The 25,884-nt window shown below is 46.4% G+C and overlaps 1 protein-coding gene across 1 annotated transcript in view; it reads right to left on the bottom strand.

Annotated features, from left to right (window-relative positions):
- Positions 1-25,884, bottom strand: part of GC (GC vitamin D binding protein) — a 334,882-nt gene that overhangs the window by 129,606 nt on the left and 179,392 nt on the right. Inside the window, exons 8-9 of the mRNA XM_069626269.1 lie at positions 9,657-9,856; positions 2,127-2,259 (exon numbers count right to left, since the gene is read on the bottom strand). Of these exons, the coding sequence (XP_069482370.1) occupies positions 2,127-2,259; positions 9,657-9,856 (333 nt within the window). The remainder of the gene's footprint in view (positions 1-2,126; positions 2,260-9,656; positions 9,857-25,884) is intronic.

Genomic DNA, 25,884 nt, shown 5'->3' with positions numbered 1-25,884 from the left:
GGAAGAGTTCAAGGTGGGGTTGGAAGTGCTCATGACAGTTCTGAGGGAAGTGTTCAAGTTGGGAAAGATAATGTGGTTGATAAGAATGTCGATAGCAGTTCTGGTAGCTATCAGAGATTCAGGTCAAAACCTGTGTGGATGAAAGACTATGCATCTCATTGAGATAGGCGTTTGAATTAAAATTTGTGGTGTGGACAGATTTTATTTGAATGGATACGCTTAAGAGTTTTATTAGCTCTAATATTCTATGAAAAATTATATTTATATTTTTAAATGGAAATGTTACAGTTAACCTTTCGAATTTTATCTTTGTTCTGTAAGGAGGGAGGTGTGTAGTGACGGTCCTTTTGGAATGCGGGGCACGCGAACTATTCTCCTCGTGTGACTACGAGCTTAGTTCGCGTGATCCGCAGACCGTTGGAGGCGTTAGCAGAGGACGGGCACGGCGGGCCCCTTTTCAGTAATAAACTTACCTCTGTCCTCTTTGTTATCGCCTCCGCCTCATCTTTTCAGTCAACTCTGCAGCAGAGCATTTAAAACATCAATCTCCTGCCAATATAAGACACATGCCATCAAACTGCTTCACAGGTGGCAGTACGACCCGATCACCCTCTCTAGGATGTTCCCAGATGTAGTTCCATTGTGCTGGCATGGATGTGGGGAAAGAGCCAACTATTGGCACATGTGGTGGTCATGTAGGAAGGTCCAAGCAAACTGGTCGGAGGTGGATCAAGGAAGCGGGGCAGGGGACATTCCCACAAGACCCAATTCTGATACTATTTGGTCTGCAGCAGAATGATGATCACTGGGAAAAGTTGCCAGACCTCACACACTCGCTATTGCTCGCAGCCAGAGCTGCTAGGGCAAGAACTTGGAAGAGGCCTGCCCTTCCCACAAGAAGAGAATGGGTGGCAGTGGCCAAAGACATCTACTTTATGGAAAGACTTACCGCAGCAATACACGGCTCAAGTGCCCAGATAGAGACTGACTGGCTGCAATTCAAAGAGGTGTTTGTTAACAGGGAGGATCTGCCCGAAGGCTCCCAGGGGCACTTGACCCGGCCCAAAACATGCCCTGGTAGCGAACAAACTGATGCAGAATCAGAAGAGTCGGTTAATCACTGACGGCCTGGAACCCGGTCGGAGCTGCCCCAAATAGCTCAGCATGGACAAGCGGATTGAGTCCCCGAGAAAATTGGTTAGGGGGGTCAGGGGAGGTTGGGAGAATGTATCAGGGAACAATGGCATATCGTTTTTCTGGTGATGGGCTTGTGCCCAGAAGTTGTTTTTGAATACATTTGCTGTTGTCCTGAAAATCCAATAAAAATTTAATTTTAAAAAAAAAACCTCTCCATTGCCCACTGCTACTTCACCAACTCTGCACCTCCCTATCTCACAGAGACTTCGAAGACACTGCCCCGCCAGACCGCTGAGAACAACCTACAGTCACCACCTCCCTATCCCTAAATTCAAGTGCAGCAGAGCTGGTCACTCCAGCTTCCCCGTCACTGCTGCCACACTCTGGAACTCACTCCCTCTTTCCCTGCAGAGGGAACCTTCCTACAATGGCTTCAGGAAGAACTTTGAGACTTGGCTGTTCAAATAACGTGCCCCTGCCCCTAAGCGTGTGAAACCTTCCTTCAGGATGAACCTAAGACTTGGCGTCTCAAACAACTTGTTCCCCTTTTATATTCCTCCTCTCCCCTCATCCCCCTTTTCTCTCTGCTCCTGCAACTAGCGCCTAGATGATCCAGGGCCTTGTACGCCGCTACAAATGTAAAATAAATAAAAATGAAAATGAATAACTATATTTATCCAGATGCACAATGTCAATATTAATCTTACCAAGACATTTATTTTTGATTTGGCTTAAAAATGACACACTTTTTCGAACTAATGTCAGTGCCATTCTGCTTTCTTCAGTGGTTGCTGAAATCAGTACACGTATTGTGATGTGTAACAATGTGCTCCCAACTAAGCAGCAACTCATTACTAAGAGCAAAACAAATACAAATCAATGTAAATTGATAAACATTGATTTTTTTCAAAACACGTATCCAAGGAAACCACACATATTATTGCATATAACTGAAAATAAAACAACTTCTGGAGGCATTTACAACTTACCTTGTTGGCCAGACATAAATTGGGGCGCTCAGCAGCACAGCAACCGTCAATCACACTCTGAACAGCTCCATGCAGCTTGTGCACAAATGCTTCAGGCAGTTTTGTGTTCCTCCTGGCTATCTCAAAGGTGTATCTGAAACAGACAGCCAAGCAAGACTAAACCAATGCCCATGGTGTTGCCTACAACTTTCCACATTGTAATCCACCGTCGACTGCAGAAATCCACACCTGTGTGTTCCAATGAGCGAAAGTACAATATGATGTTTGAAACATTCTCTGTGAGTGGATTTTTCTTCCAAAATAACTGCTGGACTGCCCTGGTGGGTGGGACAAAGACGGATGTGCAAATGGATATTTCTCCTCTGTGAAAGGTATAGTGAGCTCAAACGAGGTTGTAGACCCTCCCGGCTGGACACCTTCCACAAGAACAGGTTATTTGGCCGTGTTCGTTCTCGGTAGAGGGGCTCCCACACCGTTTTGTTTCTTCCAAACTAACACACTGTTCTCTAAAGGACCTCAAGGTCTAAAACGTGTGAAAGAGCAAGACTGTGTTTACATGTGTATTATAGCGTTCTTTGCAGCGTGAATTTGCTTAACCTGGTGGATATTCCAGTTGACCAGACTCAAATGGTTTCAACTGCCTCAAGTTGGCGCGTGTGGGGTTTTGGGGATTGCACTCTATACATACAGCAGGAAAAACAGGAATTTCTGCAAGGGCTATGCACTGGAAAATGATGACTCTTCGATTGGACTTGTGCTTTGATTGGTTTATTGTTCAATTTAGAAGCCCTCTATGTTGATTCTATTTCGATACGAGGTGGGCCTGACATTACATGGCCCCAATGGCTCTTAAAGGTGACGAGAGACGGAACCGTGCTGATTGACACGGCAGTGTCCTCAGCAAGATGCCACTGTAATGAAGCAATGCCCCTCCTTGGCATTTCATTCTACGGTGCTATGTTCAGTGTTTGCTCACTGAAAATTGAATTGCCTCATAGGTCAACTATTTATGTTGACTACGAAACATCTAGTTTCAATCTGTTACATTGAAGAGACCGACATATTATCTCTTCTAATTCAAAATGTGTAAATTTCACCCCGCAGTCCTACTCGGGAAATGTCACCCCCTTAAAATGAATGTCAAATGCCTTGAACATTGCTGTTCACTCATAATTTTAACTGAAAACCAATTCAAATATATGTGTTGATTAGATTTGTTTTACGTTTTTTACAACTTCAGTTAATTACAAAAAATTACCAAAACACACTGGGACTGGTGATTGGAGTGCTGAAAATATTTCTGAAAATCTGCAATACACTGGGCTTCCCTAATGCTCCCCACCCAGCATAGCAATGTGTTCCTTGCCTTCCTGGGCCAGATACAGGGAAAAGTGTATATACTTCTGTCACAGGAGTATATGAAGGTGTTTCCATCTGAGTATACCCCATAACACAACCTGGTTTCTTCCCTTTGCCGAGAGAAATGTTGGATATGCTTGAAATTTAGGATGAACCAACTGGGTGCTATACAAGATATTCATCGTACTAGAGCATATCGCATATGCAGATTACCGTGAAATGATTGAATAAACATAACCTACTGAGAAATTACCACATTTTATTTTATGGGGAGACCCCACACTTAACCACACTTACCCCTACCTTAATCTATCCTTTACCCCACCCCTCATCTATTTTTAATAAAAATGAACAAAAATGCCTACTGAATTTGAGCAAAAAATTCGGTCATTTCTCATTGGGTATTTTTGTATTCGATCATTTCTACAGATACCCGCGTATGCCATTCACGGGCAGATTTAAAAGCCTTACATAATCTTATCTTGAATTGCCCAGACAAAGGGAAAAAGGCTTTGGGAAACTTGACTGGATGGTGTGCCACATACATGTTGATAGATTTTGGCTATGATGACTAAAGAGTGGAGAACTATCCCTTTTCCGAGTGATAGCAGATTTTTGAAAATCTTCTCAAAAAGAATTTGCAGACATACGTTTTGGGGTAGGGCTGATGGTTTATTTCATCACTGATAATTTGGATAGTGCCTTAATGTAATTGATTATAGATATGAACTTTGATCACATTCTTAACAGAAATAGATATCTGTCATTGTTATATAGTTTTATTGCGCTTATTGTTTGGTGTATGAAAGTTTATTTTGTAAACCGTATTTATATAATACATACTATTTAATATTAATAATAATAAATAGGTCCAGTGTATAAAGGGCAACACAAAAATGTAGATATATGTACTGTTTAACTTTGTTTTTTAAAGAACAAACTTTGAATTATGCAAATTACCCAAAAAGTCACTTCTGGGGAAAGCTGAAGATATTTATAAAAATCCAGGATAAATGGGGTAAGGCACTAACCCGCTCACCCCCAGCGCAGACACAGCTACATGTTCATTAAGCCTGATTTTTAAAAGTAAAACAAAGAAAAGGAGCTCTGGTTTACCTTTTCTGTGATAACCTCCTTATTGTGTGAAAAATAGATGCCTTCAATGTGGGCTTTGGCACATAACTATCATATATGCTTTATTCTCCTCCATATGCCCTTTGTTTCACTGTCAGAGAGACACGAACTAGGCCACCTCTATAAATACAAGAGTCTTGCGTACGCGCACTAAGGACCAAGTCCCCACAGCTGGAGGTGCTGCTGGATTCTACATCAAACCACGAACAAGCTGGGTTTCCTTTCAAGACACTGGGTCTTCTAATGGCGGATTTTGATCACCTATCTCCTCACCCTACACAGGTGACTGAAAGGTAAATTCTCCAAGTTACCCCCACTACATTAAGGAATATGTGTTGGATTAAAGAGAACTGTCTCTGATGAAACACCTGCTGCTGTCACAAAGGATACGCCTGGGGCTAATGTTTAATATGAACTTTAGCGCCCCTCTACTGTGGGCGAGTCAATCCTGGACAGCATAACACAGGTCTTATCTCCAAGTACATTGCTACCTGAGGCCCTCACAGCAACAGGACACTCCCCGTCCTCAGCTGCAAGATCCTGGCGTCTCTCCACCACCCTCCCTCCTCCAATGGCCCACTCTAGTCTAGTCTTGCACCCACCCACATCCACCACTCACTTTACTATTTTATAAAAATGAAAATCCTCTTGCTTTTCTCATTGGTCATCCCTTACCCAATCTGCTTCTCTTCTATCTACTTTGGCCACCATGGAACTGGAACTGGAACTGGAAAGGGGGCATTTGGAATTCTTGGAATTCTTGTTCTCCATGAAAGAAAGCATGTGAGTGTTTTCTGAAAAATTGAATTATTTGCAAATAGTTTCCTGCTCCTTCCCGAGGGGGCTGATGTTACTGATGCCCTCCATGACGGGTTGTATTGGGTGGTTTCAAACACTTGTCTCATAATGGACCTGCACATGGCTTGGGTCCCTTCATTCTGATTATTGGACTCTTGTAGCAAGGAACATCCCACCATATTCCCTAAGTTGAACCTTGGATGCTTCATCTAGCTTCCAGGCATCACTTGGTGACCTCAATGCTTGAACTAGCATTCAACCGATACCATTATACATAAACAGGGTTCCGTAGTCATTCACATCCATGCATCTGTAGTTTCCGGAAAGTTCCAGAGCGCAATTACGATGTCCAATGTCTTAGAATATGTGAACACGTATGAAACGTATAATGATGGGAAGAGGGGAGTCGGAGCCCAAATGGGTAGGAGTTCAGTGGGTTCTAGCTATTGATAATCCAGAAGAAAAACAAAACAAAGTAAAAATGAAAAGTTAGAAGTGAAGACGTAAAATAAAAATCCATGTGATCTCTTAAAGACAAGATCGTGATAGGTGACAGTGCATTAAACAAATAACATCTTCGTATTTCTCTAGTACAGGTTTCAAGCACCAACAGATGCCAAATACTTCCTCCTTGTTAACATTACGTTTGCCTCTCGGGTGTACTGCACTTAAGCAAAAGGGGGGGGCTTGTATGCGGGTGAGTGTTGGGGGCGTGTTCACACAAAACGCCTACTAACCAGAAAAAGAGGCCCTGGAAATAATTTTCAAAGTGGCCCCATGTTACACATTTTCAGCAAACCCAACCCTTTTCCTATGGGAAAATTTGAAAATACCACACTTAAGAGCCCCGGGGTGCAGAGGCCCACTGGGAAATCTCCAGAGTTCCCTATAGGCCAGTCACCGGGAAATCTCCAGAGTTTCCTATAGGCCAGTCCACCCCTGCTACTAACAGCAGAAACGTGTTTCTAAAATCTCTCTTCCTCTATCGATGCACAATGGGTAGGGCTGTCATAACATTGGAAGAAAGATAACCCTGAAAGAATTGCTCGTCTGTGACATGTCATGGACTTCCCCTGAGTCGAAGGTTAATAAACGCATTTGACTGAATTTAGGAACCTACTAGGTGAACTAGGCATCCCTGGCAAATGGCAGACATGATAGCTGTACAGACATCAAGAAGCTGAAGCAGACATATAGGGATTCCGGACATGCAAGTGTCACCCTGCACTAGCCCCAGGCAGATGCTGTGCTTCAGTTTGGACACTTTCCATGGCAAGGAGCACTATCTTGATGAGATATTCTGAACACAGAATTGTGCAACATTCATGCGAAATTTGGGAATCATCCTCTGTTTTGAAGGCTGAAGGGGCAAACAAAAGCAAAGTGTGTACTCTTGCAGTAAATCCCAAGAAACATAAACCAACATTTGTTTTTGTGTCATGCGACAGAACTGAGTTTTCTTCACACTATATGTTGTACTTTAAAAAAAAAGCTTTTTATACAAACTAAATGTCATACAAAGTAAATATAATGTGTCACGGTGATGGTGTCTCCAAGTGGCAGGATGCAAGTGAGGGAAGAGCCAGCCTCTCTTTCAAGAATGGGTCAGTAAAACAGGGTTCCCCCCTCTTGCTCCAAAGGGCCTGTCAGGTAAATGTTCGCTCTTGCCAAGTTCCAGAAATGAAACCAAAATAATCCAAACCAGATGGCTCGTGCAAAGCAAAGTGTTCCAACAATTCCTCCAAAGCCAAAAGTTAAAGGTTTCCTCCTCAAGGGAGATGCCATTTTTGAACGTGATGTAGACTGAATACGTTATTCCAGGCCTCCAACCCTTTGCTCTGGTTGTAGATTTTTCCCAGCCATGAAGCCACATTTCTCGGGCAGCCAAATGTTTTTGAACCCTCCTGCACACTGCCTCCTATGGAGTTTCTTGGGGGAATTCTCCGGGTGGGTCGGCCAAGACTTCTTGCCAGGCTGTGCCCAAGGTTGGCGCTTCCGAGTGGGGCTGGTACATCCTGGTGTTGATTGGCAGGCAAGTGTAGCCCCATTTTCACCTTCCACCCACTTCTCCTGGGATTCTCCCTCTATCCCTTTTCCTCCCTGACTGCTACTCATGGGCTGTGGGCTGTGCTTCCTGTGTCCTGGCACAACCTTACTGTCAAATTGCTCCACCTGCCTCTGTCCTCTCTCCTTGACCAATGTGGTCCCCCGGAACCTCCCAATCCTTGCAAGCCAAAGGGGTGGTTTCAGATCTACCCTGCCAAAGATGATCCAGATCTATCCCCTTCTCCAGCTGCACAGTCCCTTCTTCCCTCTTGTCATGATTGCCCCTTTGTTTCTCCTGCCAACAGCACTCCTCCCGCGGTGGACACCTCCTCTTCTGACTTCTTTCTCCTCTCCTCTTAGCTGTTGGCTCCCCTCTTGCTCCTCAGTACAATACTCCAATCGTTCCTCTTCAATACTCCACTATCTTCCACTGACACCATTCAAATAAATGTTATATCCTGCACTATATTCCTCTCCTCCCTCTTCTATATGGTATCCCCACTTTACTATCCAAAGTGTTCTCTGATTCTGCTCCCCTGCAATTCTCCCCTCTCTTACAAGCAAGGACCTCCTTCCTGCTCCCCACAACTATTACTGCCCTCCTCTAACACTACTACACCTTCTTCAAACGCAATCTCTACCTCCCTCTACGTTATTCTTCGGCCCCCTTGCATGCACCAGTTTCTCCTTTTTTCCAGGCATATGCTATCACTTTCTCCTCGCTCAGGGTATCCTGCACAGTGGTATCCCAGGATCTTCTGCTTTCCTCCCTCATTCCAGCGCTACCAGGGCTTTACACTCGCTCCTTTGGCTGGACTCCTTTTGAAGGCTAATCTCTCCTCGAGAGGTGCTGAATAATGTGAGTTGTACCTAGGCTGTGTGGGCTGATAACTTGTGATAAGGCCATGTGCCTGAGGTCATGTGATCTGCAAAGGGAGTTGGCTTGAGTCTACATCAAGGCCAGCCATCCTTCTGTATTCTTTGATGGTGGTGGATATGAAGTGTTATCCTCCCCCCTGGATGTTCTTCTGAGGTTGCCTGGTTTGAATGGAATCTCTCTGAATCCAAAACAAAAGAGCTGATGGCTGGAAGGTTTGAAATTAATCGTAACCTCTGGCATTGCTCTGGGCAAGCCTCTAGACCATAGTTCTTCGCCTGCCAAGCCATTACAAAATGGGAAATAACATATGCAAATCAGGCTTGGTCCCACCCCAAAAGGGGCAGTCCAGCCCAAACTGTTAGGTCACATCCCTTCTGCACGAGACCTCAAGCATCCCCAAACATGTGTCAGCCTTGTTGGGACTCAGCAGTGTAGAGTAGCTTGGGTATATAGGCCTAACATGAAAGGAGCCCACGTCTGGGCATACCCGTCCCACTTAGGGTGACAAAGCAAAAACAAAGAGGTGATGGCTGGAAGGTTTGGAATTAACCTTAACCTCTGGCATTGCTCTGAGCAACCCTCCAGACCATCGTTCTTCACCTGCCAAGCCATTACATGAGTTGACTCCCCCACGCATTTTGGTCGCCGTTCCCTTTATCACTAACTGCTTTGTTGCTATTGCCATAAAAGCAAGATCATTTGCAAATACTTCTGGAAAAGAGCAGGCAGGACTCGGTAGTCTATACACGACCTCCAGGAAGGTAATGTGTTTGCGGAGGTTGCGCTAGAAATGGGCATATTCAGGAGGGTGGTACATTGAAGCTGTGTGGTAGTAACACAAATATCTGCCTACCTCAGGGTGCTGCAGCACTAATTTGGCTGTTTGGTAATGTACATATAGTTAGGTATGTTTTGGGCTGCTAACAGTACAATTTGATTGGCTGCACTCATCAATATCCGCTATTATCTCAGTTCAATAATACATTATTGTCCCTTGATATCCAGTTCGGGCCATTTCTGCATACCTTCTGAAATTCACGAAAAATAACCCACTTTCATTTCAAACCACTCATATCTTGCCATAAAAAAGCTTCCACAAAGTGTCTGGCACAAAACCCTTCTGCTTCCACAGATTTCACAATTTTGGGTTTCTTGCTCTCAGTTTCAAAATGATCACTAACCGCATTACCATTGTGGTCATAAAAAAGTCAACCGTTCTCAGGCGGCAGTTGGCTGTTTTGTAATGTGACGCAATCACGCAGCGCACTGTGGCGTAATCCGACATGTCAACGCTGCGCGCCCAGCATGCTTACTTGTCCAACTCGTGGTTCCTGTTCTGGTTGCAGAGCTCTGCGTTGGTTGGCCTCTGCGCTTGCGGGAGCTTGATGGGGCCCGCGCTGGGCATGGAATGGAGGCAAAGCAAGGCTTCGATGGAAGTCCTTTTGCAGCATTCAGCAACCTTTGCGCTCTTGGAGGAGAGCTTAGTGCAGACTGTTTGCACATGCGTAGATATCTGCAATAACAACAAATGATCACAATAACGGCCAGGTTCATTCTCGACCGCAAAAGTGCCTTAAAAGCTTGGTAGACGTTTACATGTTTTTTTGGGATCAGATACATTCTCACATATCCATGCAAGTCTAGGAAATAATTCTGTGTGTTGTTAGTTGTCTTGTTTGTCATCAGAGTAAGAACGCAAGTGACGCCATGCTACAGTATATGAGCTATCCGGACAGCATTCATGTCATGGCATGCTAGCTTTTGTGACACTAAAAGTTCCTTTTTAGTTTTCGCTTATAGAGGTGGCGATACCAACCTAAAGGCGCACAATCATTGCTATGGAAAGTAAATGTGGTATTGGCACTTTTTCTGTCATTTGTGAAGGGATACATAGAAACCACTACCATGACCAATATCAGGGTTTCTTTGCTGTCTCAATTCTTATCACATGTAGGTGATTTAAAACAATCATGTCTGCCAGCAAAAACATCTGTCAGAAAGTTAATGAGTTAATTGAAGCTTTCAAGCCGATTTTTGTGTTAAAAAAAAGTTTTAACCCAGTGCAATTTTAACCACTTGACTTCTAAACAATACAGCGTTCCAGCACACTGACCTAAATTAAAGGACTTTGCCTGTTCTCGTGTATTATCCTTTCATAGACAATGTAAATACTAATAGCAGCTTGTTATCAATGTTTTCTTTTTAAAGAAAAGATAAAGAATGGCAGTAACATATTAGAAATGCTTTTGAGATTGCAATGTTAAAAATATGTGAATTGGTGATCATGTACGCCTGCAGAAGAGCAAAAACTGCTAACTTTGCCAGTGTTCATGTAAGTGTAACTTTATGTAATGTTGTAATCGTATAAACTGTTTTGTTTGCATCTGGTTGGCTACAACAGAGTATAATGTTACATGAACTGGTGAGCTTCTGTGACAATTTTCATCATCATCTTCTATAAAAAATAATATAATGACCAGAATCAAGCTATAGTTACGTCGAACATTGAGTATAACCCGTGAACTCCAACTTACCCATAACAGTGTGCCATTCCCCATTACACAAACAAACATTGGGCTGGACAAGGGGAGTTGCTAGGTCCGGAAAAGACCCGGGGCTAAGCTGATGTCAGAACTGTTGGGACTGGGGGCTAGCTAGTCTTTTGGCTGTAGCTCCCGAGATTCTGTCCGGGGCTACAACCAAAAGATCAGGGGCTATAGCCCCCTTAGCCCCCCCCTAGCAACGCCCCTGGGCTGGACCACAACACCAAGGGAAAACGGATGCCAATAGACACATATGTATATCTATATATATTTATTTGACAGGACTCGGACAGAGGAGAAAAAACAGAAAACACGAAAGGACACAAAACAATGAAACGATATTCCAAGTTGACCTGGCAACCAAAATAAAATGCACACATGTTTCCCATAAAATCCCCCATCAGCGACATCTCCCTAAAACAAACAGGTCTTCAAGGTTTATTGTTCTTCACATTTTTTGTCATGTTACTAAGTACATAACTGTTCTTTGACAGACCCAGAATTAAATGTGGGGTTACACACACCCTCTGTCCTTCAAAACCCTTGTCCCTAAAGGTTTGTTTTATCCATGAGGTGCATACAGCAACATCTGAAAGGACTCGTTCCATAGCAACAGGACATTCCACCATGGTTGAGTAGTGGAAGCTTGCGTGGCTGAGTTTGACCTTGCGCATAGAGAAACTCGTAACGGAATTCCCCTTCTAGTAGTCTCGTATTGTTCCCCAGAAGCATCAAAGCTCAGCATCCTCACAGGTTTGACCTCACCGTGGGATCACCGAGATTCAGATTCTGCTTCTGTGCTTTCTACTGGTGCAGGAGGTCTGTCCATAGTTGCAGAGCCTGAACTCTGCCGCTGTTCATCTTGTGGTAGGAAAAAAAAATCTGTGTTAACAGTAGCCAGTACCTCTCTCCTGTTCTCAGAATGCCTATACACTCTGTGGGCCCCGGAGTTGTGTTTTCACTTTCATGCTATGTTTAAGCTCTCAGAATCTTCATGTCCTACCCCTTCCTCTTCTTCTTGACTGGCCTGAATTACTGAGAGCCTCATGGTCACTTCTTTTTTTAGGGGTTCTCCACCCTCATCATTTTCTTTTTCCTTTGAGCTGGAGACTACAGACGGTACAGGATTTGGCTCAGCGGGTTGTGTGACGTCCTCGTGTATGACTCCTGTTGCCGACTTCTGGTGATCCTCGTACTGGGTGAAAGAGGGACTTCAGCAACCGCCGGATTCATTTCCACATCATCAACTATGTGTAGGAGGTGATTCCGTTGGAGAGTTTTCACATTTCGAGGTTTCCCTTCTTCTCTCAGTCTGAAAATGGGTAGACTCGGTAGCTGGCACTCAACAATATAGGCCCAAGACTCCCAACGAGTCCCCAACCTATTACGTCCTCTTTTCCCTAAACTTCTTATGTGCACCCGATCAACAGTCTGACGTTGCCATCATACCTCAAGAGGGGGCCCCCGAGACCACCCCTCCACCCCCCATATCCTCTGAGCCAGCCATACAGACCGAATACAATGCAAATCTTTACATGTGTGGGAGAAGAGCCGGAGATCGTGGACCGGAACACCTATATGGACAGCCTCTACTAAGCACCACAAAGCCACAGTGCTGACATCATTAGTGACACCCCACCACAGCAGCATCAGACATGAAGCACACTAGCAGTCCTGCACTGCACCACACAAACACACACTCGTACACATGAAGAACATGCGTGCACAGTTCTATAGCTAGAGGACAGATACATATACATATTGTCAATGATTTTATTATTTTTTTCATTAACCAAATTCAGTAACGCAGAACCGCAAGGCACAAGCGATCCTGAGGAAGAAGTTTAACGTGAGTAACCTTATGGGACTACAGGGATATTTATATGGAACCTGATAGGACCAAGTATGACTAACATATAGAAAACCTATAAAGTTTAGGAAAATTACAGCAGACGTCAAACTACTGAGAACGAGACGAGCAAAAGCTGACTCAGGCTGCATGGAGCAAGAAGCAGGCTCACAGCCAAGGTCAGAGATACGTGGACACATTCCAACCTCAGACGACAAGGGGACCAGCTGTAGAGAAACTGAATAAATCCTCATTAGAGCTCAATTTTGTAGATCCTAAACACATGGTAAAGTCGAACAAGACAAAGGACAATCATCCGTGGTGGGAAAGGGGAGCCGATCTCAGCAAGCCAGACACAGACTGCAACAAGTGTTGCGATGTGAGGAGCACATTTTCATAGGCATAGGTGGTACACACAAGTTACAATGCAGACACATAATCCTTTCACATCACCTTGAAAAGGTGCACAGCGAGCTGAGAACAGATTCAGATTCCAGGCCTGGGGAGATCAGCTCTAACCAATCACACTTTAGAAACCCAGGGTGGATGGCAAGGGACAAGAACCAATGGTAAACCCACTACTCTGCAACAATGTAATAGATAGTTTCTTGGGGATGGGACAGGCCAGCCACCTGACATGCGAGGACCAGTAGAATATCACCTATAGGTTCTCCGATAGGTATTAATACTCCCAATACCCAATCCCTCATGCAATTAGGTTTTTTGGGAAAGGGGCCAATTGATGATGCCAGAGTCACACAAAACTGGCCTGCGCGCCAGGGAAAGAGTAAATGTGCCAATGTGCCATAGAATTCTCATTTTCTTTTGTTGATCCCTGTTGGTTTTATTTGCAATAAACCGCAGTATTACTTGCCGTTGGCTGAGTCTTCCGTTTGCTCTGTGTAGGGTTTTGGGCCCTCGAAGTCGGCGGACCCCGAGCCTGACTCTGGCATACCTGGGAGTCCCTCCCAGATACCTTTTCTTGTTTTCCCTGGCATTTGTGTTGAACAGTGGCTTGGGCCAGCTGGAAAGCTTGTTTCAGTTGATCTTGGGGTCTTTGACGTACCTATGGTAGTTTTCCTCACCAGTACCATCTGCAGAGACCCCAAACGGCAGTCAGAATAACCAGCATACTCAGTAACGTGCGATTGAAACCTTCAGCTTGCGCATCACCTTGAGGGTGGTACATGGAAGTCCTTGTCTTCCGCACCCCAATCAAATGCATAGGTTCTTTAATCAGCTTGGATTCAAAGTCCAGCCCTTGGTCTGAATGGAGGCGTACTGGCCAACCATAATGACCAAAGAATTTGTCACACAGTACTTTGACTATCGTGGTGGCCTTTTGGTCTTTCATCGGGTATGCTTGGGCATGCCTTGTAAAATGATTGGTTACCACCAGAATATTTTGGGTCCCTCTGCTGTCTAGTTCAAGGCTCAGGAAGTCAACACATACTATCCAGAAATCCATTGTTCCCGAGGTCCGTAGGTGTCGAAGTGCTGTGGCCAGACGGATGAGCGTCTTCCTGGTGATGAAATGGGGACATGTTCGGCAGTAGTCCTCTACTTCAGGGCTCAATTGTGGCCAGTTGAAACGACTTTGGATTAAATCTAGGGTGCGTTAAATTCCAAGATGCCCAGGTTGGTCATGCAGGGTGCGCAGCGCCACTGGGCGGAGCGTGCAAGGAAACATGAGTCGATGGAGAAGTCGTCCTTGACTCTCTTTGAACAACACTCCACTGTTCAATAATAGAGTTTTCCATTCTTTGTTGTAGCTCTGTCGACTTGCCCTGTTCAGACTGTCCGGTGGACCCTCTGCCCCATTTTCTTTGGCTTTGAGCAACTCTCGCAGCTCAGTGTCTTTCTGTTGGGTTTGTCTTAACTCTGCCCTGGTCATGTGAGGCAATTCTGGGGCCATCAGACTGGTGGCATCACAATAGCTCACAGGAACTCCATTGGCAGTCGATAAGACGAATCGGTTCAGTATGTCGGAAAGTTTAGTTCAGACAAATAGCCCTCACAGTTGCACCATATGCCATCTCGGGGTGTACATATATTCCGCTATCTCTCTGGAAGGTGGTCTCCTGGATAGGGCATCAGTGTCAATATTGTTGACTCCAGGGCGGTACTCTAACTGGAAATGGTAAGATGACAAAGCCGTCAGCCCGTGGCATCGAATTTGGCAGATTTGTAGGTCAGTGCATTGTTGTCAGTTCTTACAGTGAATGTTACCCCGTAAAGGTAATCATGCATCTTTCCATCACCACCCACTTGAGGGCCAGTAATTCCAGCTTGTGAGTCGGATAGTGTATCTCTGTAGGGCTTAATCAGCGGCTGGCGAACGTCACAACTCTGACAGCACCTTGTTGCTCCTGATATAATACGCCACCCAAACCATCATAACTGACATCTAGGTGTACAATGTATGGCAGTGAAGGATCTGCATAGGCCAGAACGAGCGCTTCTGAGAGGGCCTTATGCAGCTTGGCAAAAGCTTGGTCACACTCTTCACTCCACACCAAGCCAACATTTTCTTTTGGATGATATTAGGGCTTTGCCATTGTTTCCCCCACTAGTCGCTGTGTTCTGTGAGCAGGATAGCCTTTGGTCAGTTCAGTAAGTGGCCGGACTATATGGGCAAAACCTGGCACAAATCTCCTGTAATAGTTGCAAAACCACAGGAAACTCCTTATCTCCCACAGGTTCTGTGGTATGGGCCAGTTCCTGAGATCGTCCACCTTGACAGGATCCACACTGACTCCATCTGCTGATACCACATGGCAGATATACTTCACACTGATTCTCTAAAACTGACATTTCTCCAAGGACACCTTTAGGCCTTGCTGTTTAAGCTGATCTAGAACCTTTAAGAGTCATTGATGATTCTCTTCCAAGGTCTTTCAAAAAATTATGACATCATCAAGGTAGACCAGTACCGCCAACAAATTCATGTCACCCACCGTTCATTCCATCAGTCACTGAAAAGTGGATGGAGCTCCTGATATCCCTTGAGGCATACGGGTGAATTGGTAAAATCTCAACGGGCAGATGAAAACAGTCTTTTCCTTGTCTTAGGGCAGTATAGGAATCTAATAATATCAGCTCCTTAAATCAAGGACCGAGAACCACTTGCTCCCAGCCAGACAATCTAGAGCTTTGTCTACTCAGGGTGTGGTATACTGGTCAGGAACTGTTCTACTGTTCAGACGCCTATAGTCAATGCAGAGCCGCACATCGTTATTCTTCTTCCTGGCCACCACTATTGGCGAGGCATAGGGACTTCAGGACTCTTGAATGATTCCAGCATTTGAGCGTTCCTTGAGATACAGTCGAACGTCCTCCGCATCAGCAGGTGCTTATCTGCATGGCCTGTCTCAGAATGGGGTGTCATTATTCAGCCGGATATGGTGCTCCACTCCCTGAGCTTCACCCAGACCCTCGTCACTCGTGGAAAATACATCGGCTCACAGCAATACCTGGCTGTGTAGATGTTCTTTGTCTCCTTCCGACAGAGACGAGTACCCAAAGTAAATTATCTTGACATCAAATGTAGGATGGTCGCTCTGTGCTGCATTAGCCTGGGACAGTGAGTCAGTGAGATAGAACTGCACAAACTTCAGGCCCCAAGGGATGTGTATGATCTTGTCAGTAAAGTTGGTTATAGGGACTCTGGTGTTCTTCAGCCCCTTGCCATTGTCAGTTACTAGAGTATGCTGCACCAACAGACCTCCGGGCAATGCCTTTACTCTCGGGAGCCTCCATACCAACCTTCTGTAGCAGTTATGTTCTCTGAGGCTTACGTAGCCAGACTCATCACAGTTCTGCCAGGTGGTATTTCAGCTTGACCATGATTGGTGGTGGTTACATCTCCCATGGGACCTTCAGGTCGTTCATGCTTCTCCATGCCTCTATTGAGGATGTCCTGTTGGCAGGCTGAGTGCATCTTCAGCATTCTGGCAAACTGTGGGCTGGTCATCTCCATATACAGTTTGGCTAACGTACCAAACAGTGCAGAGTTGGTGCCCATGACCAGCGGCACCTCAGGATTCTGGTTCTTCATGGTGCACACCAATGCCATGGTATTCAATGTGGTGTTCACTCCAGCCACTTCTTGCGTTAGATTGATTTTTACACAGACGTATCCCAGGTATCTACAGGCAGCATCTCCAATGCCCATCAGATTCAACCCCTCCAAAGGTTTCAACTGTAGATGCAACATATGCTGGCGATAGTAAGGCTCATACACAATGGTGACCTGCGAGCCAATGTCCAATAATGCTATGGTTCTTTGCCCTTCAAGGTCAACTGGGATGGTCATGGTGTGCCAAATGGGGCCTGCTGGGATGCCACAGTGCCTAGGTGCTTGGGTTTGCAGCCTGGAACAGTTTGCTGACAGCTCAGCCTTGAGGTTACAGAGCTCATGAACCTGACGGAGATGGTCAGTCATTGGACCTACCTGAGCCTTAGTTTGATGTTCGCTGATGGTCAATGGTTCGACATCCTTGCCGAGTTGTCGTTGCTAGCTTTAGTGGAGCTCACTCTGGCTGACAAGGTTCTAGCTGCTCCTCCTCTAGAGCCTCCTGAGCATTTCCCGAAAATCCCCTTACAGGTATGGGCTTAAGAGCATCCAACCGAGAAGCTACTATGGCATGTTCTGGGTCTCTGTCGCACAGGCAAGTTGAAGGATTGTCAGCTCCACATCGATGACAAAATCTCCATGGTGGTAAAGTTGCAGAAGACTGTGAAGAAGATTCTCTGGGCTCTTGTGCCCGTCGGTATGCCTGATTCTCCCATTCCCGGGATGGTGGATAGGGGCTTCTCACCCTGTCCTGGTTGAGCTCTGGGTTCTCCCATGCTGTCAGCTGGGTTTGGAGCTTCCTAACCAGTTGCTGTAGCTCTTCATCTGCTTCTTCTGAGGGGTTTTAGCGCTGGGTGAAGTGGTCTCGTATTGTACTGGATGCCTCTGCACAATGAAATCACCGGTCTCCTCTTCTAGAGCCCTAATGGACCTTAGCAACTCTGCATAGGAGGGGGGTTTATCCAGATTCTCACATAGTCACATCTGCAGTAACAGTATAGCTGCTTAGCCCATCTGATTAGTTGCTTCAATCGACGACGGTTCAGTCTGGAAGTCTCCACCCCTCTTCTTTGTGTGGGCCAAATGTAAAATGTGTTCAATCCTTACCAGATAGTTGGATAGCTTCTGTCCCGGCTTCAACGTGGTAGCATGGAACCTCATCATAAGTGCCTCCCCATGCTCAGTAGTTCCAAAAGATCCCTCCAACGCTCCCATCACTTGCTGGGAAGTAGGGTAGGGGCACAAAGCTCGAAGTGACAGTACCGTCTTCAGTGCAGGATACCTTAGAGTCTCTACTTCTCGCCTTCTCTTCCCCTGATCTGACACCTTCCAGTCTTGCAACATAAGCTTGGTGAGGTCCACCCATAACTCATAGGCCTCCTCTCCCTTTGGGACAGGCTTCTTTCCTGAAAATGGTCGTAGTCGGGTGTAAGTTCTATGTTCAGGCATGAAATATGGTGTAGGTTGCCGCTCCAATGCCACTCTAACAGACTCTACCACAGCAGCCGAAATGACTATGGCATCTTTGGTCGATACATTAGGTTCAGGGCGCAGAGGTATTCCAGGGCAGGCATCTAAAGTCTAGATTGGGCAAACAATCAGGGGCTCCCCACCTCGAATCTCAGAAGGCAAGGTTTTACCTGTAAGAGAATTACAACCATAACACAGCATATAACATTTGGTGTCTTCACCCGGAATGCGCCCAACACTTTTCACCTTTCCAGCGCAGGGATCCAAATGGCCAGTCATAGCCAGGATGTCATTAGTTGTGATATGTAAGGGGACCTCTCCCACTAGGAAACAGACCGCAGGACTGAGCTTTTCAGTGTGCACCCAATGTAAAAAATATGCATGCGCCATGTTAGCTCCGTGAGGGAGATTCGCCACTACACCTGATGTACTTCCCCGGATCTCAGCAGTGCCTTCAAAATGTAAGGCGAGTTTCCCCCCCCTCCCCCGCCCACCAAGTAAGTCAGCGAAACCACCTCGACCGATGAAACGAAAACAGACAGGAAACACGTGCAGGAGATTTGTTCAAAGTAAGGTAGCCCCACTTCATACAAGCAACACCTTGTATACCTTGGGAATGTCGGAATAACTAAACTACCAAATAGGCCCCTGAAGGATGGATGGCAGCTGCTGAGCGTTGCCACCCCACGTCTCGAGATGGCAAAAAAAAAAAAATAACACGACAGCCTTATGGTAACCGCACAAGAGCGAAATGCAGGCTCGCCAGTCAGGAAAGGAAACGTTTACTTAGTACCCTCTGAAACACGCTCTAGATTCCCCACAGAGAGGCCAAACCCAACAACTACAACAAACATTGACAGTCCGTCTGATTGGGATCCTCGATATCACGTCGCCATGGCGACTGATTCACCCACCACAGCATTGTGGGGGATGGCCCATGTTTGGGCCGTGTTAAGGGAAATGACGTTGGGGTTATGGAGGCGGGCGGCGTGGGGAGTTCATTTCCATGGACATTGTTAAATAAAGAAGACGCATCACACGCCGCTCCGCATCCTGCGCTTTCTTTGGGCCTGCAGTGGAACCACGTACCCCATAGTACACCGGGTAGCCCCCGGTACTGGGCAGCCTCAAATTGGAGATGAGGGTTCGCCGAGCACACGCAGTGCTGTCAGGAGGCGCATGAGCGCAGCTCAGTGAGGCGCGGGCCGGGGCGATGCCGTTGGGCATTGCTAACATGTGTCAGCGTACCTCCCCTCATTAGGCCTGCCCCTCTTCAAGTCACGGAGCCGCAGCACCAGCAGCAAGCAGGGAGGCTAGGAAGCCCTCCCCCACACACCACATCCTCCAGCCCTCACGGCCCGCCAGCATCCCTCACAGACATGTGGCCGTATCCACCAACAAGGGGACAGCATGCATACGGCCCGACAGTGCCCTTGTGGCCAATACTGGTCCCCAAGTGTGGGACAAAGGTTAGTGGTGACAAGGCCTAAGACAAAAGGAGATAGGCCACAACAGAATGAGGGAAGCACCCCCCGCCCATCTCCACGTGGTACAGGCCACAAGAGGCCTACAGGAGCCACTCATTGCACCGGCAGAGGAGGACAGGGAAATGCCCTGTGACAGGGATTGCACGCAACAAGACCTGAGGACAACAGCTAGGCCAGTGCAGCCGAATAGCACTAGGTCGTAGACAACTACCCAGCAGACAGCAGCAAGGGTAGAGCAAGACACCATTTCACAGGCCCAGCCAAGGCCACCAGAGCCTCCCAACATGTCGGATCAGGAAGCCTCCTCCGCGTCAGCCGACGGCATGCCTGGAAGCACCACAGGACCGGCAAACACTTCAGGCGGTGCTTCACAAGTATTAGACCTACCTCACCGTTTCGACTTGCGAGACACCAGCAATCTGGAGCCACGATGGGCAATCTGTCTGAGGGACTTCAAGTTCTATGTGGGGGCCATAGGACTCATGGACAACGCCCGCTGAAGAACACCTTGTCCATGGTGGTGGGACCCACCGTACGGGACATCGCGGGGGAGATGCTTGACCTAGACATTGCATCGTATCGCAACCTGCATGAGAAATTGTCCGAATATTTTGCATCTCACACCAACAAAGACTATGAGAGGCACATCTTTCATACCAAGACGTCAGGACAAAGGGGATTCCCTCGATAACTTTGTCATGAGGCTCTGCATCAAACTCAAGTTCTGCGAATTCCACAGATATTTGAACGAGGAGGCCCTGAGGTCTCAAGTCATCACAGGCTGCGAGTCGCAAGCATTCAGGAAGAAACTACTGCAGAAACAGAGGTCGCTAGAGGACATTTTAGCCTTGGCTAGGATGGAAGCAGCGGTAGAGTCCCAGCTCGACAGCTTGGGGAAAATGACCAAACAGCATGAACCTGCTGAAACAGACACCATCAACAAACTCTCTACGGCGCCGAATCAACCAGGCAGCAGGTCAGATGCTACGTGTTTCCAGTGCGGATAAGAGTACCCCCACATGGGTGAATGTTCTGCTCTGGGACAGCAATGTGCTGCATGCGGTGGAGAGGACCCCTTCCGGGCTGTTTGCAAAAAAGCACCAATCAATATAACCAGCAGGCAGAGATTTCCAGAACGACGGAGAAGCGCCCGGGCAAGCCCACCAGGCAAACGGTAGGAAGGTGAGCCCAGGGGTCAGAGGAAGAAAGATCGAGAACACCGTAGCATGTACACCCAAGATGACCGTCGGGCTCCTGATGGCGTCAGGCGCAGTAGCTGGAGGAGATTCATGAGGTACATAGAGATGAGGTCACCGTTGAGCACTGATTCCCCATCATCTGCAGGCGACCAGTGAAAGAAGGGCTATGCGTGGGCTCTCACAACCATACCACCACCCAACATAGTCAACGGCACCCCGCTGGAGTTCCTCATTAACAGGGGGGGGTGACAGTCAATATCATCAGTGAAGAGGCATACAACACCCTCGCCAATCCTCCGAAACTCAAAAAGCAAACAGTTGACATATACCCGTGTGAGCCGACCACGCTCCTGCCCTGCAAGGGCGTAATAACAGCCTGGTGCACTCACAAAACCCATGCAGCCAAGATCCAGCTACACGTCCTCAAGACGGAAGTCAACAGTGACTGAATACTCAGCTTCAGGGCGGCAGTCGATATGGGGCTAGTACACATATTATACCAGCTAATGGCCCACAAGTACTTTGCCATCTCAGAAGACGTGGAAGCGGCATTCCCAAGGCTATTCAAAGGTTCGGGAAAACTGAAACACAGGAAGATACAACTGCACATGAATCCGGAGGTCTGTCCTGTGGCCCAACACTACCAGGGCATACCCGTGAATATACAGAGGCAAGTCGAGGAGGAACTGGACAAACTGCTGCAACAGCAGGTAATCGAGCCAGTCACCGGCCCCACCCTGTGGGTCTCACCCATAGTCCCAGTGCCCAAGAAGTCACCGGATGGATCCATACGACTATGCGTGGACATGAGGTGAGGCAATGAAGCAATTGAGCGTGAACGTCACCAAGCACCAACAATCACTGACATGATCCATCTCCTCCACAAGACGAAGTTATTTTCCAAACTGAACCTCACAAAAGGGTACCACCAGATCGAGATAGCGCCCAAATCTCGATATATCACCACGTTCATGACGCACTTAGGGCTGTTTCAATACAAAAGACTCAGTTTCGAAATATCGTCGGCTGCCAAGATATTTCAGGAGGAGATTCACAAAGTCATATGGCCTGTACCCAACTGCCTCAACTATTCGGACAACGTGTTGATCTTCGGAAAATCTAAAGAGGAACATAACGTAGCCCTGCACTAAGTGTGTTCCGCACTTGAAGCCACTGGCCTCACCCTCAACAAAGCAAAGTGCAAATTTGGGAAAGGGTCACTTGGGTTTTCGACCACATTGTCACTATCCAGAGGTGCACACACATGAGGAGTCCACTACAAGACAAGGTTAATAAAGGGTTACACTCTAGGCGCTTTCAGTTTCCAGCAATCCGGCATACTTTCCCTTTAAGAAAAGTCTTCAGAGGTAAGCTGGGACACAGAGACTGGAGGTTGCCATGGCAATGCTGGCGTGCATTACGCTGGGGTAAGCTGCGTAAGGTCACATGTATTCGTCCTTATTAGCCCTTCAGATATTCAGCTCAGTGATTCGTCCTTATTAGCCCTTCCGGTATTCAGCTTGGTGCTTCTGAACAAACTTCATCAACTGTTTTATTGGGTTATTGTTTTTCTTGTTGCCAAACACTGCTTCGTTTCTACATTTTTGCTTTTGCCTGCCCTTTGGATTCTGATTTGCCTCGTTAGGATTTTTGACCCGGACTGAATTTCAACCTGCTATTGGATTATCCTTGTTTGTAGTGACGCCGACTTCTATTTGTGCTTTCTTGGTCACGGCTCTATCGTTGTTCTTGTCCATACCTGAACAGGGTTTCTTCTTCGCTCCTTCTGCCTTTTCCCCGGTGCTCAGTTCTACCTTACCTTCTTACTTTAACACTGCAGTTCAAGTGAGGATGCGAAACGGCACTCCGTGGGATAGAACTTTGTTTTCTTCCGTCTCCAACTCCACTGAGGACGCAAACGCGCGCTCCGTGGGAAAGAACCTTCTCTTCATTTCTTCTATTCATCTGAGGGCGCAAACGCATGCAACGTGGGAAAGGATTGTTGCTTTTCATTTTTGTTACACTTCAATTGAGGACGCGAACACACGCAACGTGGGAAGTACATTTGTTCCTTTTCAGCTTTCTGGTAATGTTTACTTACCCTTGAGGTCTTCAGTCATATTTTTGTCTGCGCTTTTCGGATTCCACGGTAAGCACACTTCTAAGAGGGTTTCTGGAGCTCAGGGGATCTTGAGCCCGAGGTTAATTCTGTTCTTGTTTCTTCTGTAGTTGTTAACCAACCACCTACCTGTGCCTTCACAGTTTCCTGCAAGGAACCTGTGCTTATTGCACAGGTCTGTATTGGTTTTGGTCTGCTCTTTAGTTTAGGTTCAGTAAGATTAATTTTGTTAACGTGTACATTGTTTCCTTACAGCTTGGTGATTTGTGGGATCCATCCATCCATCTTTCAATCAATAGGTCCCTCTGCATGTTATTTTAGCATTCAGTGGGTCACATTGTTAGGAAGAAAGTATAACTTCACTATGTGTCAAGTCTACACGTGGAAGCTTTTGGCTGGCACTGACATATTCAGAAGCCTGATATAATGTATCCTACTGAGTCCCTAGCTAGTATTCTTCAGCTGGAAACGGAATTTAGGACTGATATGGTCAATGCACATGATGCTACACAGCGTCGAATTGACGAGTTGCTTCTCATGCGTTATCACAGGTGCCTCCATCTCCTCAACAGGAAGAGGCTTCGGGTGTTGTTCCTGTACCTCAGACCGCTCCAGTGTATGTCACTTCACAGTTTCCCTTGGGCCCCCCCACCAGAGCGGTTTCATGGAGATCCGAAAACATTCAGGACTTTCCTTAATCAATGTCGTCTGCATTTCTTGTGCAGACCCGGTTCATTTCTGGATTCTACTACTAAGGTGGCTTTCTTCTCTCTCATTTAGGGGGAACGGAGGCAGCATGGGCTAATCCTTTATTGGAAGAGGGTAGACAATTACTTTATGACTGTGATGCATTAATTGATGCTATAAGTAAAGTGTTTGATACACGCTATAAGTCTCAGACCCTTGACCTAGAGTTATTGAATCTGAAACAAGGAGACTCAACCCTTTTGGCATATCTTGCTAAGTTTAATCAAGTAACTGCGGAAACAGCTTGGCCAGATGACAAGAAAGCATCAATTTTTTTACAAGGGGCTTTCAGACAGCTTAAAAGACACTCTACCTTTGGTACCAGTGGTTCCTACTGCATTTCCTGAATTGTTGGATCTCATACTCCAAATAGATTCACGTAAAGCCGAACGGAAGGGCGAAAAGAGGGGTCTTCCCCCTGCACCCCCCATGGTGAGTGTCTCACCCTTGACATTAAGCACGCCCGAGCCCATGCAAAGAACAACCTCTGCTTTTATTGTGGCTCTTCGGAACATTTTCTGAAGTTATGTCCTAAGAAACCAAATAAGAAACAGGGAAACGGGAAAGCCTGACAATGAAGGGAATCCCATTGTCGGGTAATTACCATTCTGTGTATTCCTGTGGTATCAGTCCTTTTACCGTACCGGTCACGTTTCGGCCAGTGGTCTTCTGAGTCCATTACCTCCCTGGCGGTGCTGGATTCTGGGGCAACTGGTAACTGCATTGATGATCAGTATGCGAGATCCCTAGGCTTAGGGGTTGTTCCCAAACCGGAACCCGAATTAGTGAACGCTGTTGACGGGTCTACTCGCCTGTCTGGCTTAGTGACAGAACAAACCGCGGACTTAACCATGGAAACAATATCTGGTCATTCTGAGTCCATCACATTTGATCTTATCGCAGCCCCCAAATATAAATTGATTTTGGGGGAGTTTTGGTTGCGCACCCATAATCCTTTGGTGGATTGGGGTTCAGGGAAGATGGAGTTCCTATCAGAATATTGCCGCTCTCATTGCCTTGAGATGGATGAATATGTTCACAATCCTTGTCGTCCATTGCTGGACACTGCACCCACAGTTGGAGCTGTACTTTCTCGTCCCTTACCTTCAGAGTATCAGGTATTTCAGGATGTATTTGATGAAGAGGGTGCTGAAGTCTTGCCACCACACAGGCCCTATGACTGTGCGATAGATTTGGTACCAGAGGCCCAGATCCCATCAGGGAGGATCTATTCATTGACTCAAAAGGAGGATCTTCTAATCAAAGAATATATCGATAAGTCTCTGAAATCCGGGTTTATACGACCATCTCGTCCTCCGGCAGCTTCACCATTGTTTTTTGTCCCTAAGAAGGAGGCTGATTTACGTCCCTGCATAGACTGTAGAGCCCTCAATGCTATCACAATAAGGAACCAATACCCAATTCTGTTAATCTCTGTACTTCTGGACCAACTGGGTACTGCTGCAATCTTCACCAAGTTAGATCTAAGCGGTGCCTACAATTTGGTCCACATTCGAGAAGGCGATGAGTGGAAAACCGCTTCTAAAACAAAGTACAGACTATTTGAGTATTTGATAATGCCATTTGGGCTCTGTAATGCCCCTGCCACTTTCCAGTATTTCATAAATGATATTTTTTCGAGACATGATGGATCAATTTTTGGTTGTATACCTGGATGATATCTTGATATATCTTATGAACTCATTGTGTCTCATGTTTCCAAGGTCCTCTAGCGATTAAGAGAAAACAACCTATATGCGAAACTGGAGAAATGTACATTTCACGCTTCTGAGGTTGAATTTCTTGGTTACGAGATTACTAGTAAAGGGATACAAATGAGTAATACCAAAGTAAAGGCTGTCCTGGAATGGCCCATTTCCACGACCTTGAAGGCATTACAATCCTTTTTAGGATTCGCCAATTTTTATAGGCATTTCATTCACGATTTCTCCACCATCGTGGTCCCATTGACAACACTTACAGGCAGTAAGAAGGCATTTCATTGGGATATCAAGGCTGAAACTGCTTTTTTGGCGCTCAAATCTGCTTTTA

The sequence above is a fragment of the Ambystoma mexicanum genome, chromosome 6p (genome assembly GCF_040938575.1).
Source record: "Ambystoma mexicanum isolate Mex_15411 chromosome 6p, UKY_AmexF1_1, whole genome shotgun sequence".
NCBI classification, from domain to species: Eukaryota; Metazoa; Chordata; class Amphibia; order Caudata; family Ambystomatidae; genus Ambystoma; species Ambystoma mexicanum.
The sequence above is the reverse complement of the archived record's forward strand: the minus strand, read 5'-3'. Positions and strand labels throughout refer to the sequence as shown.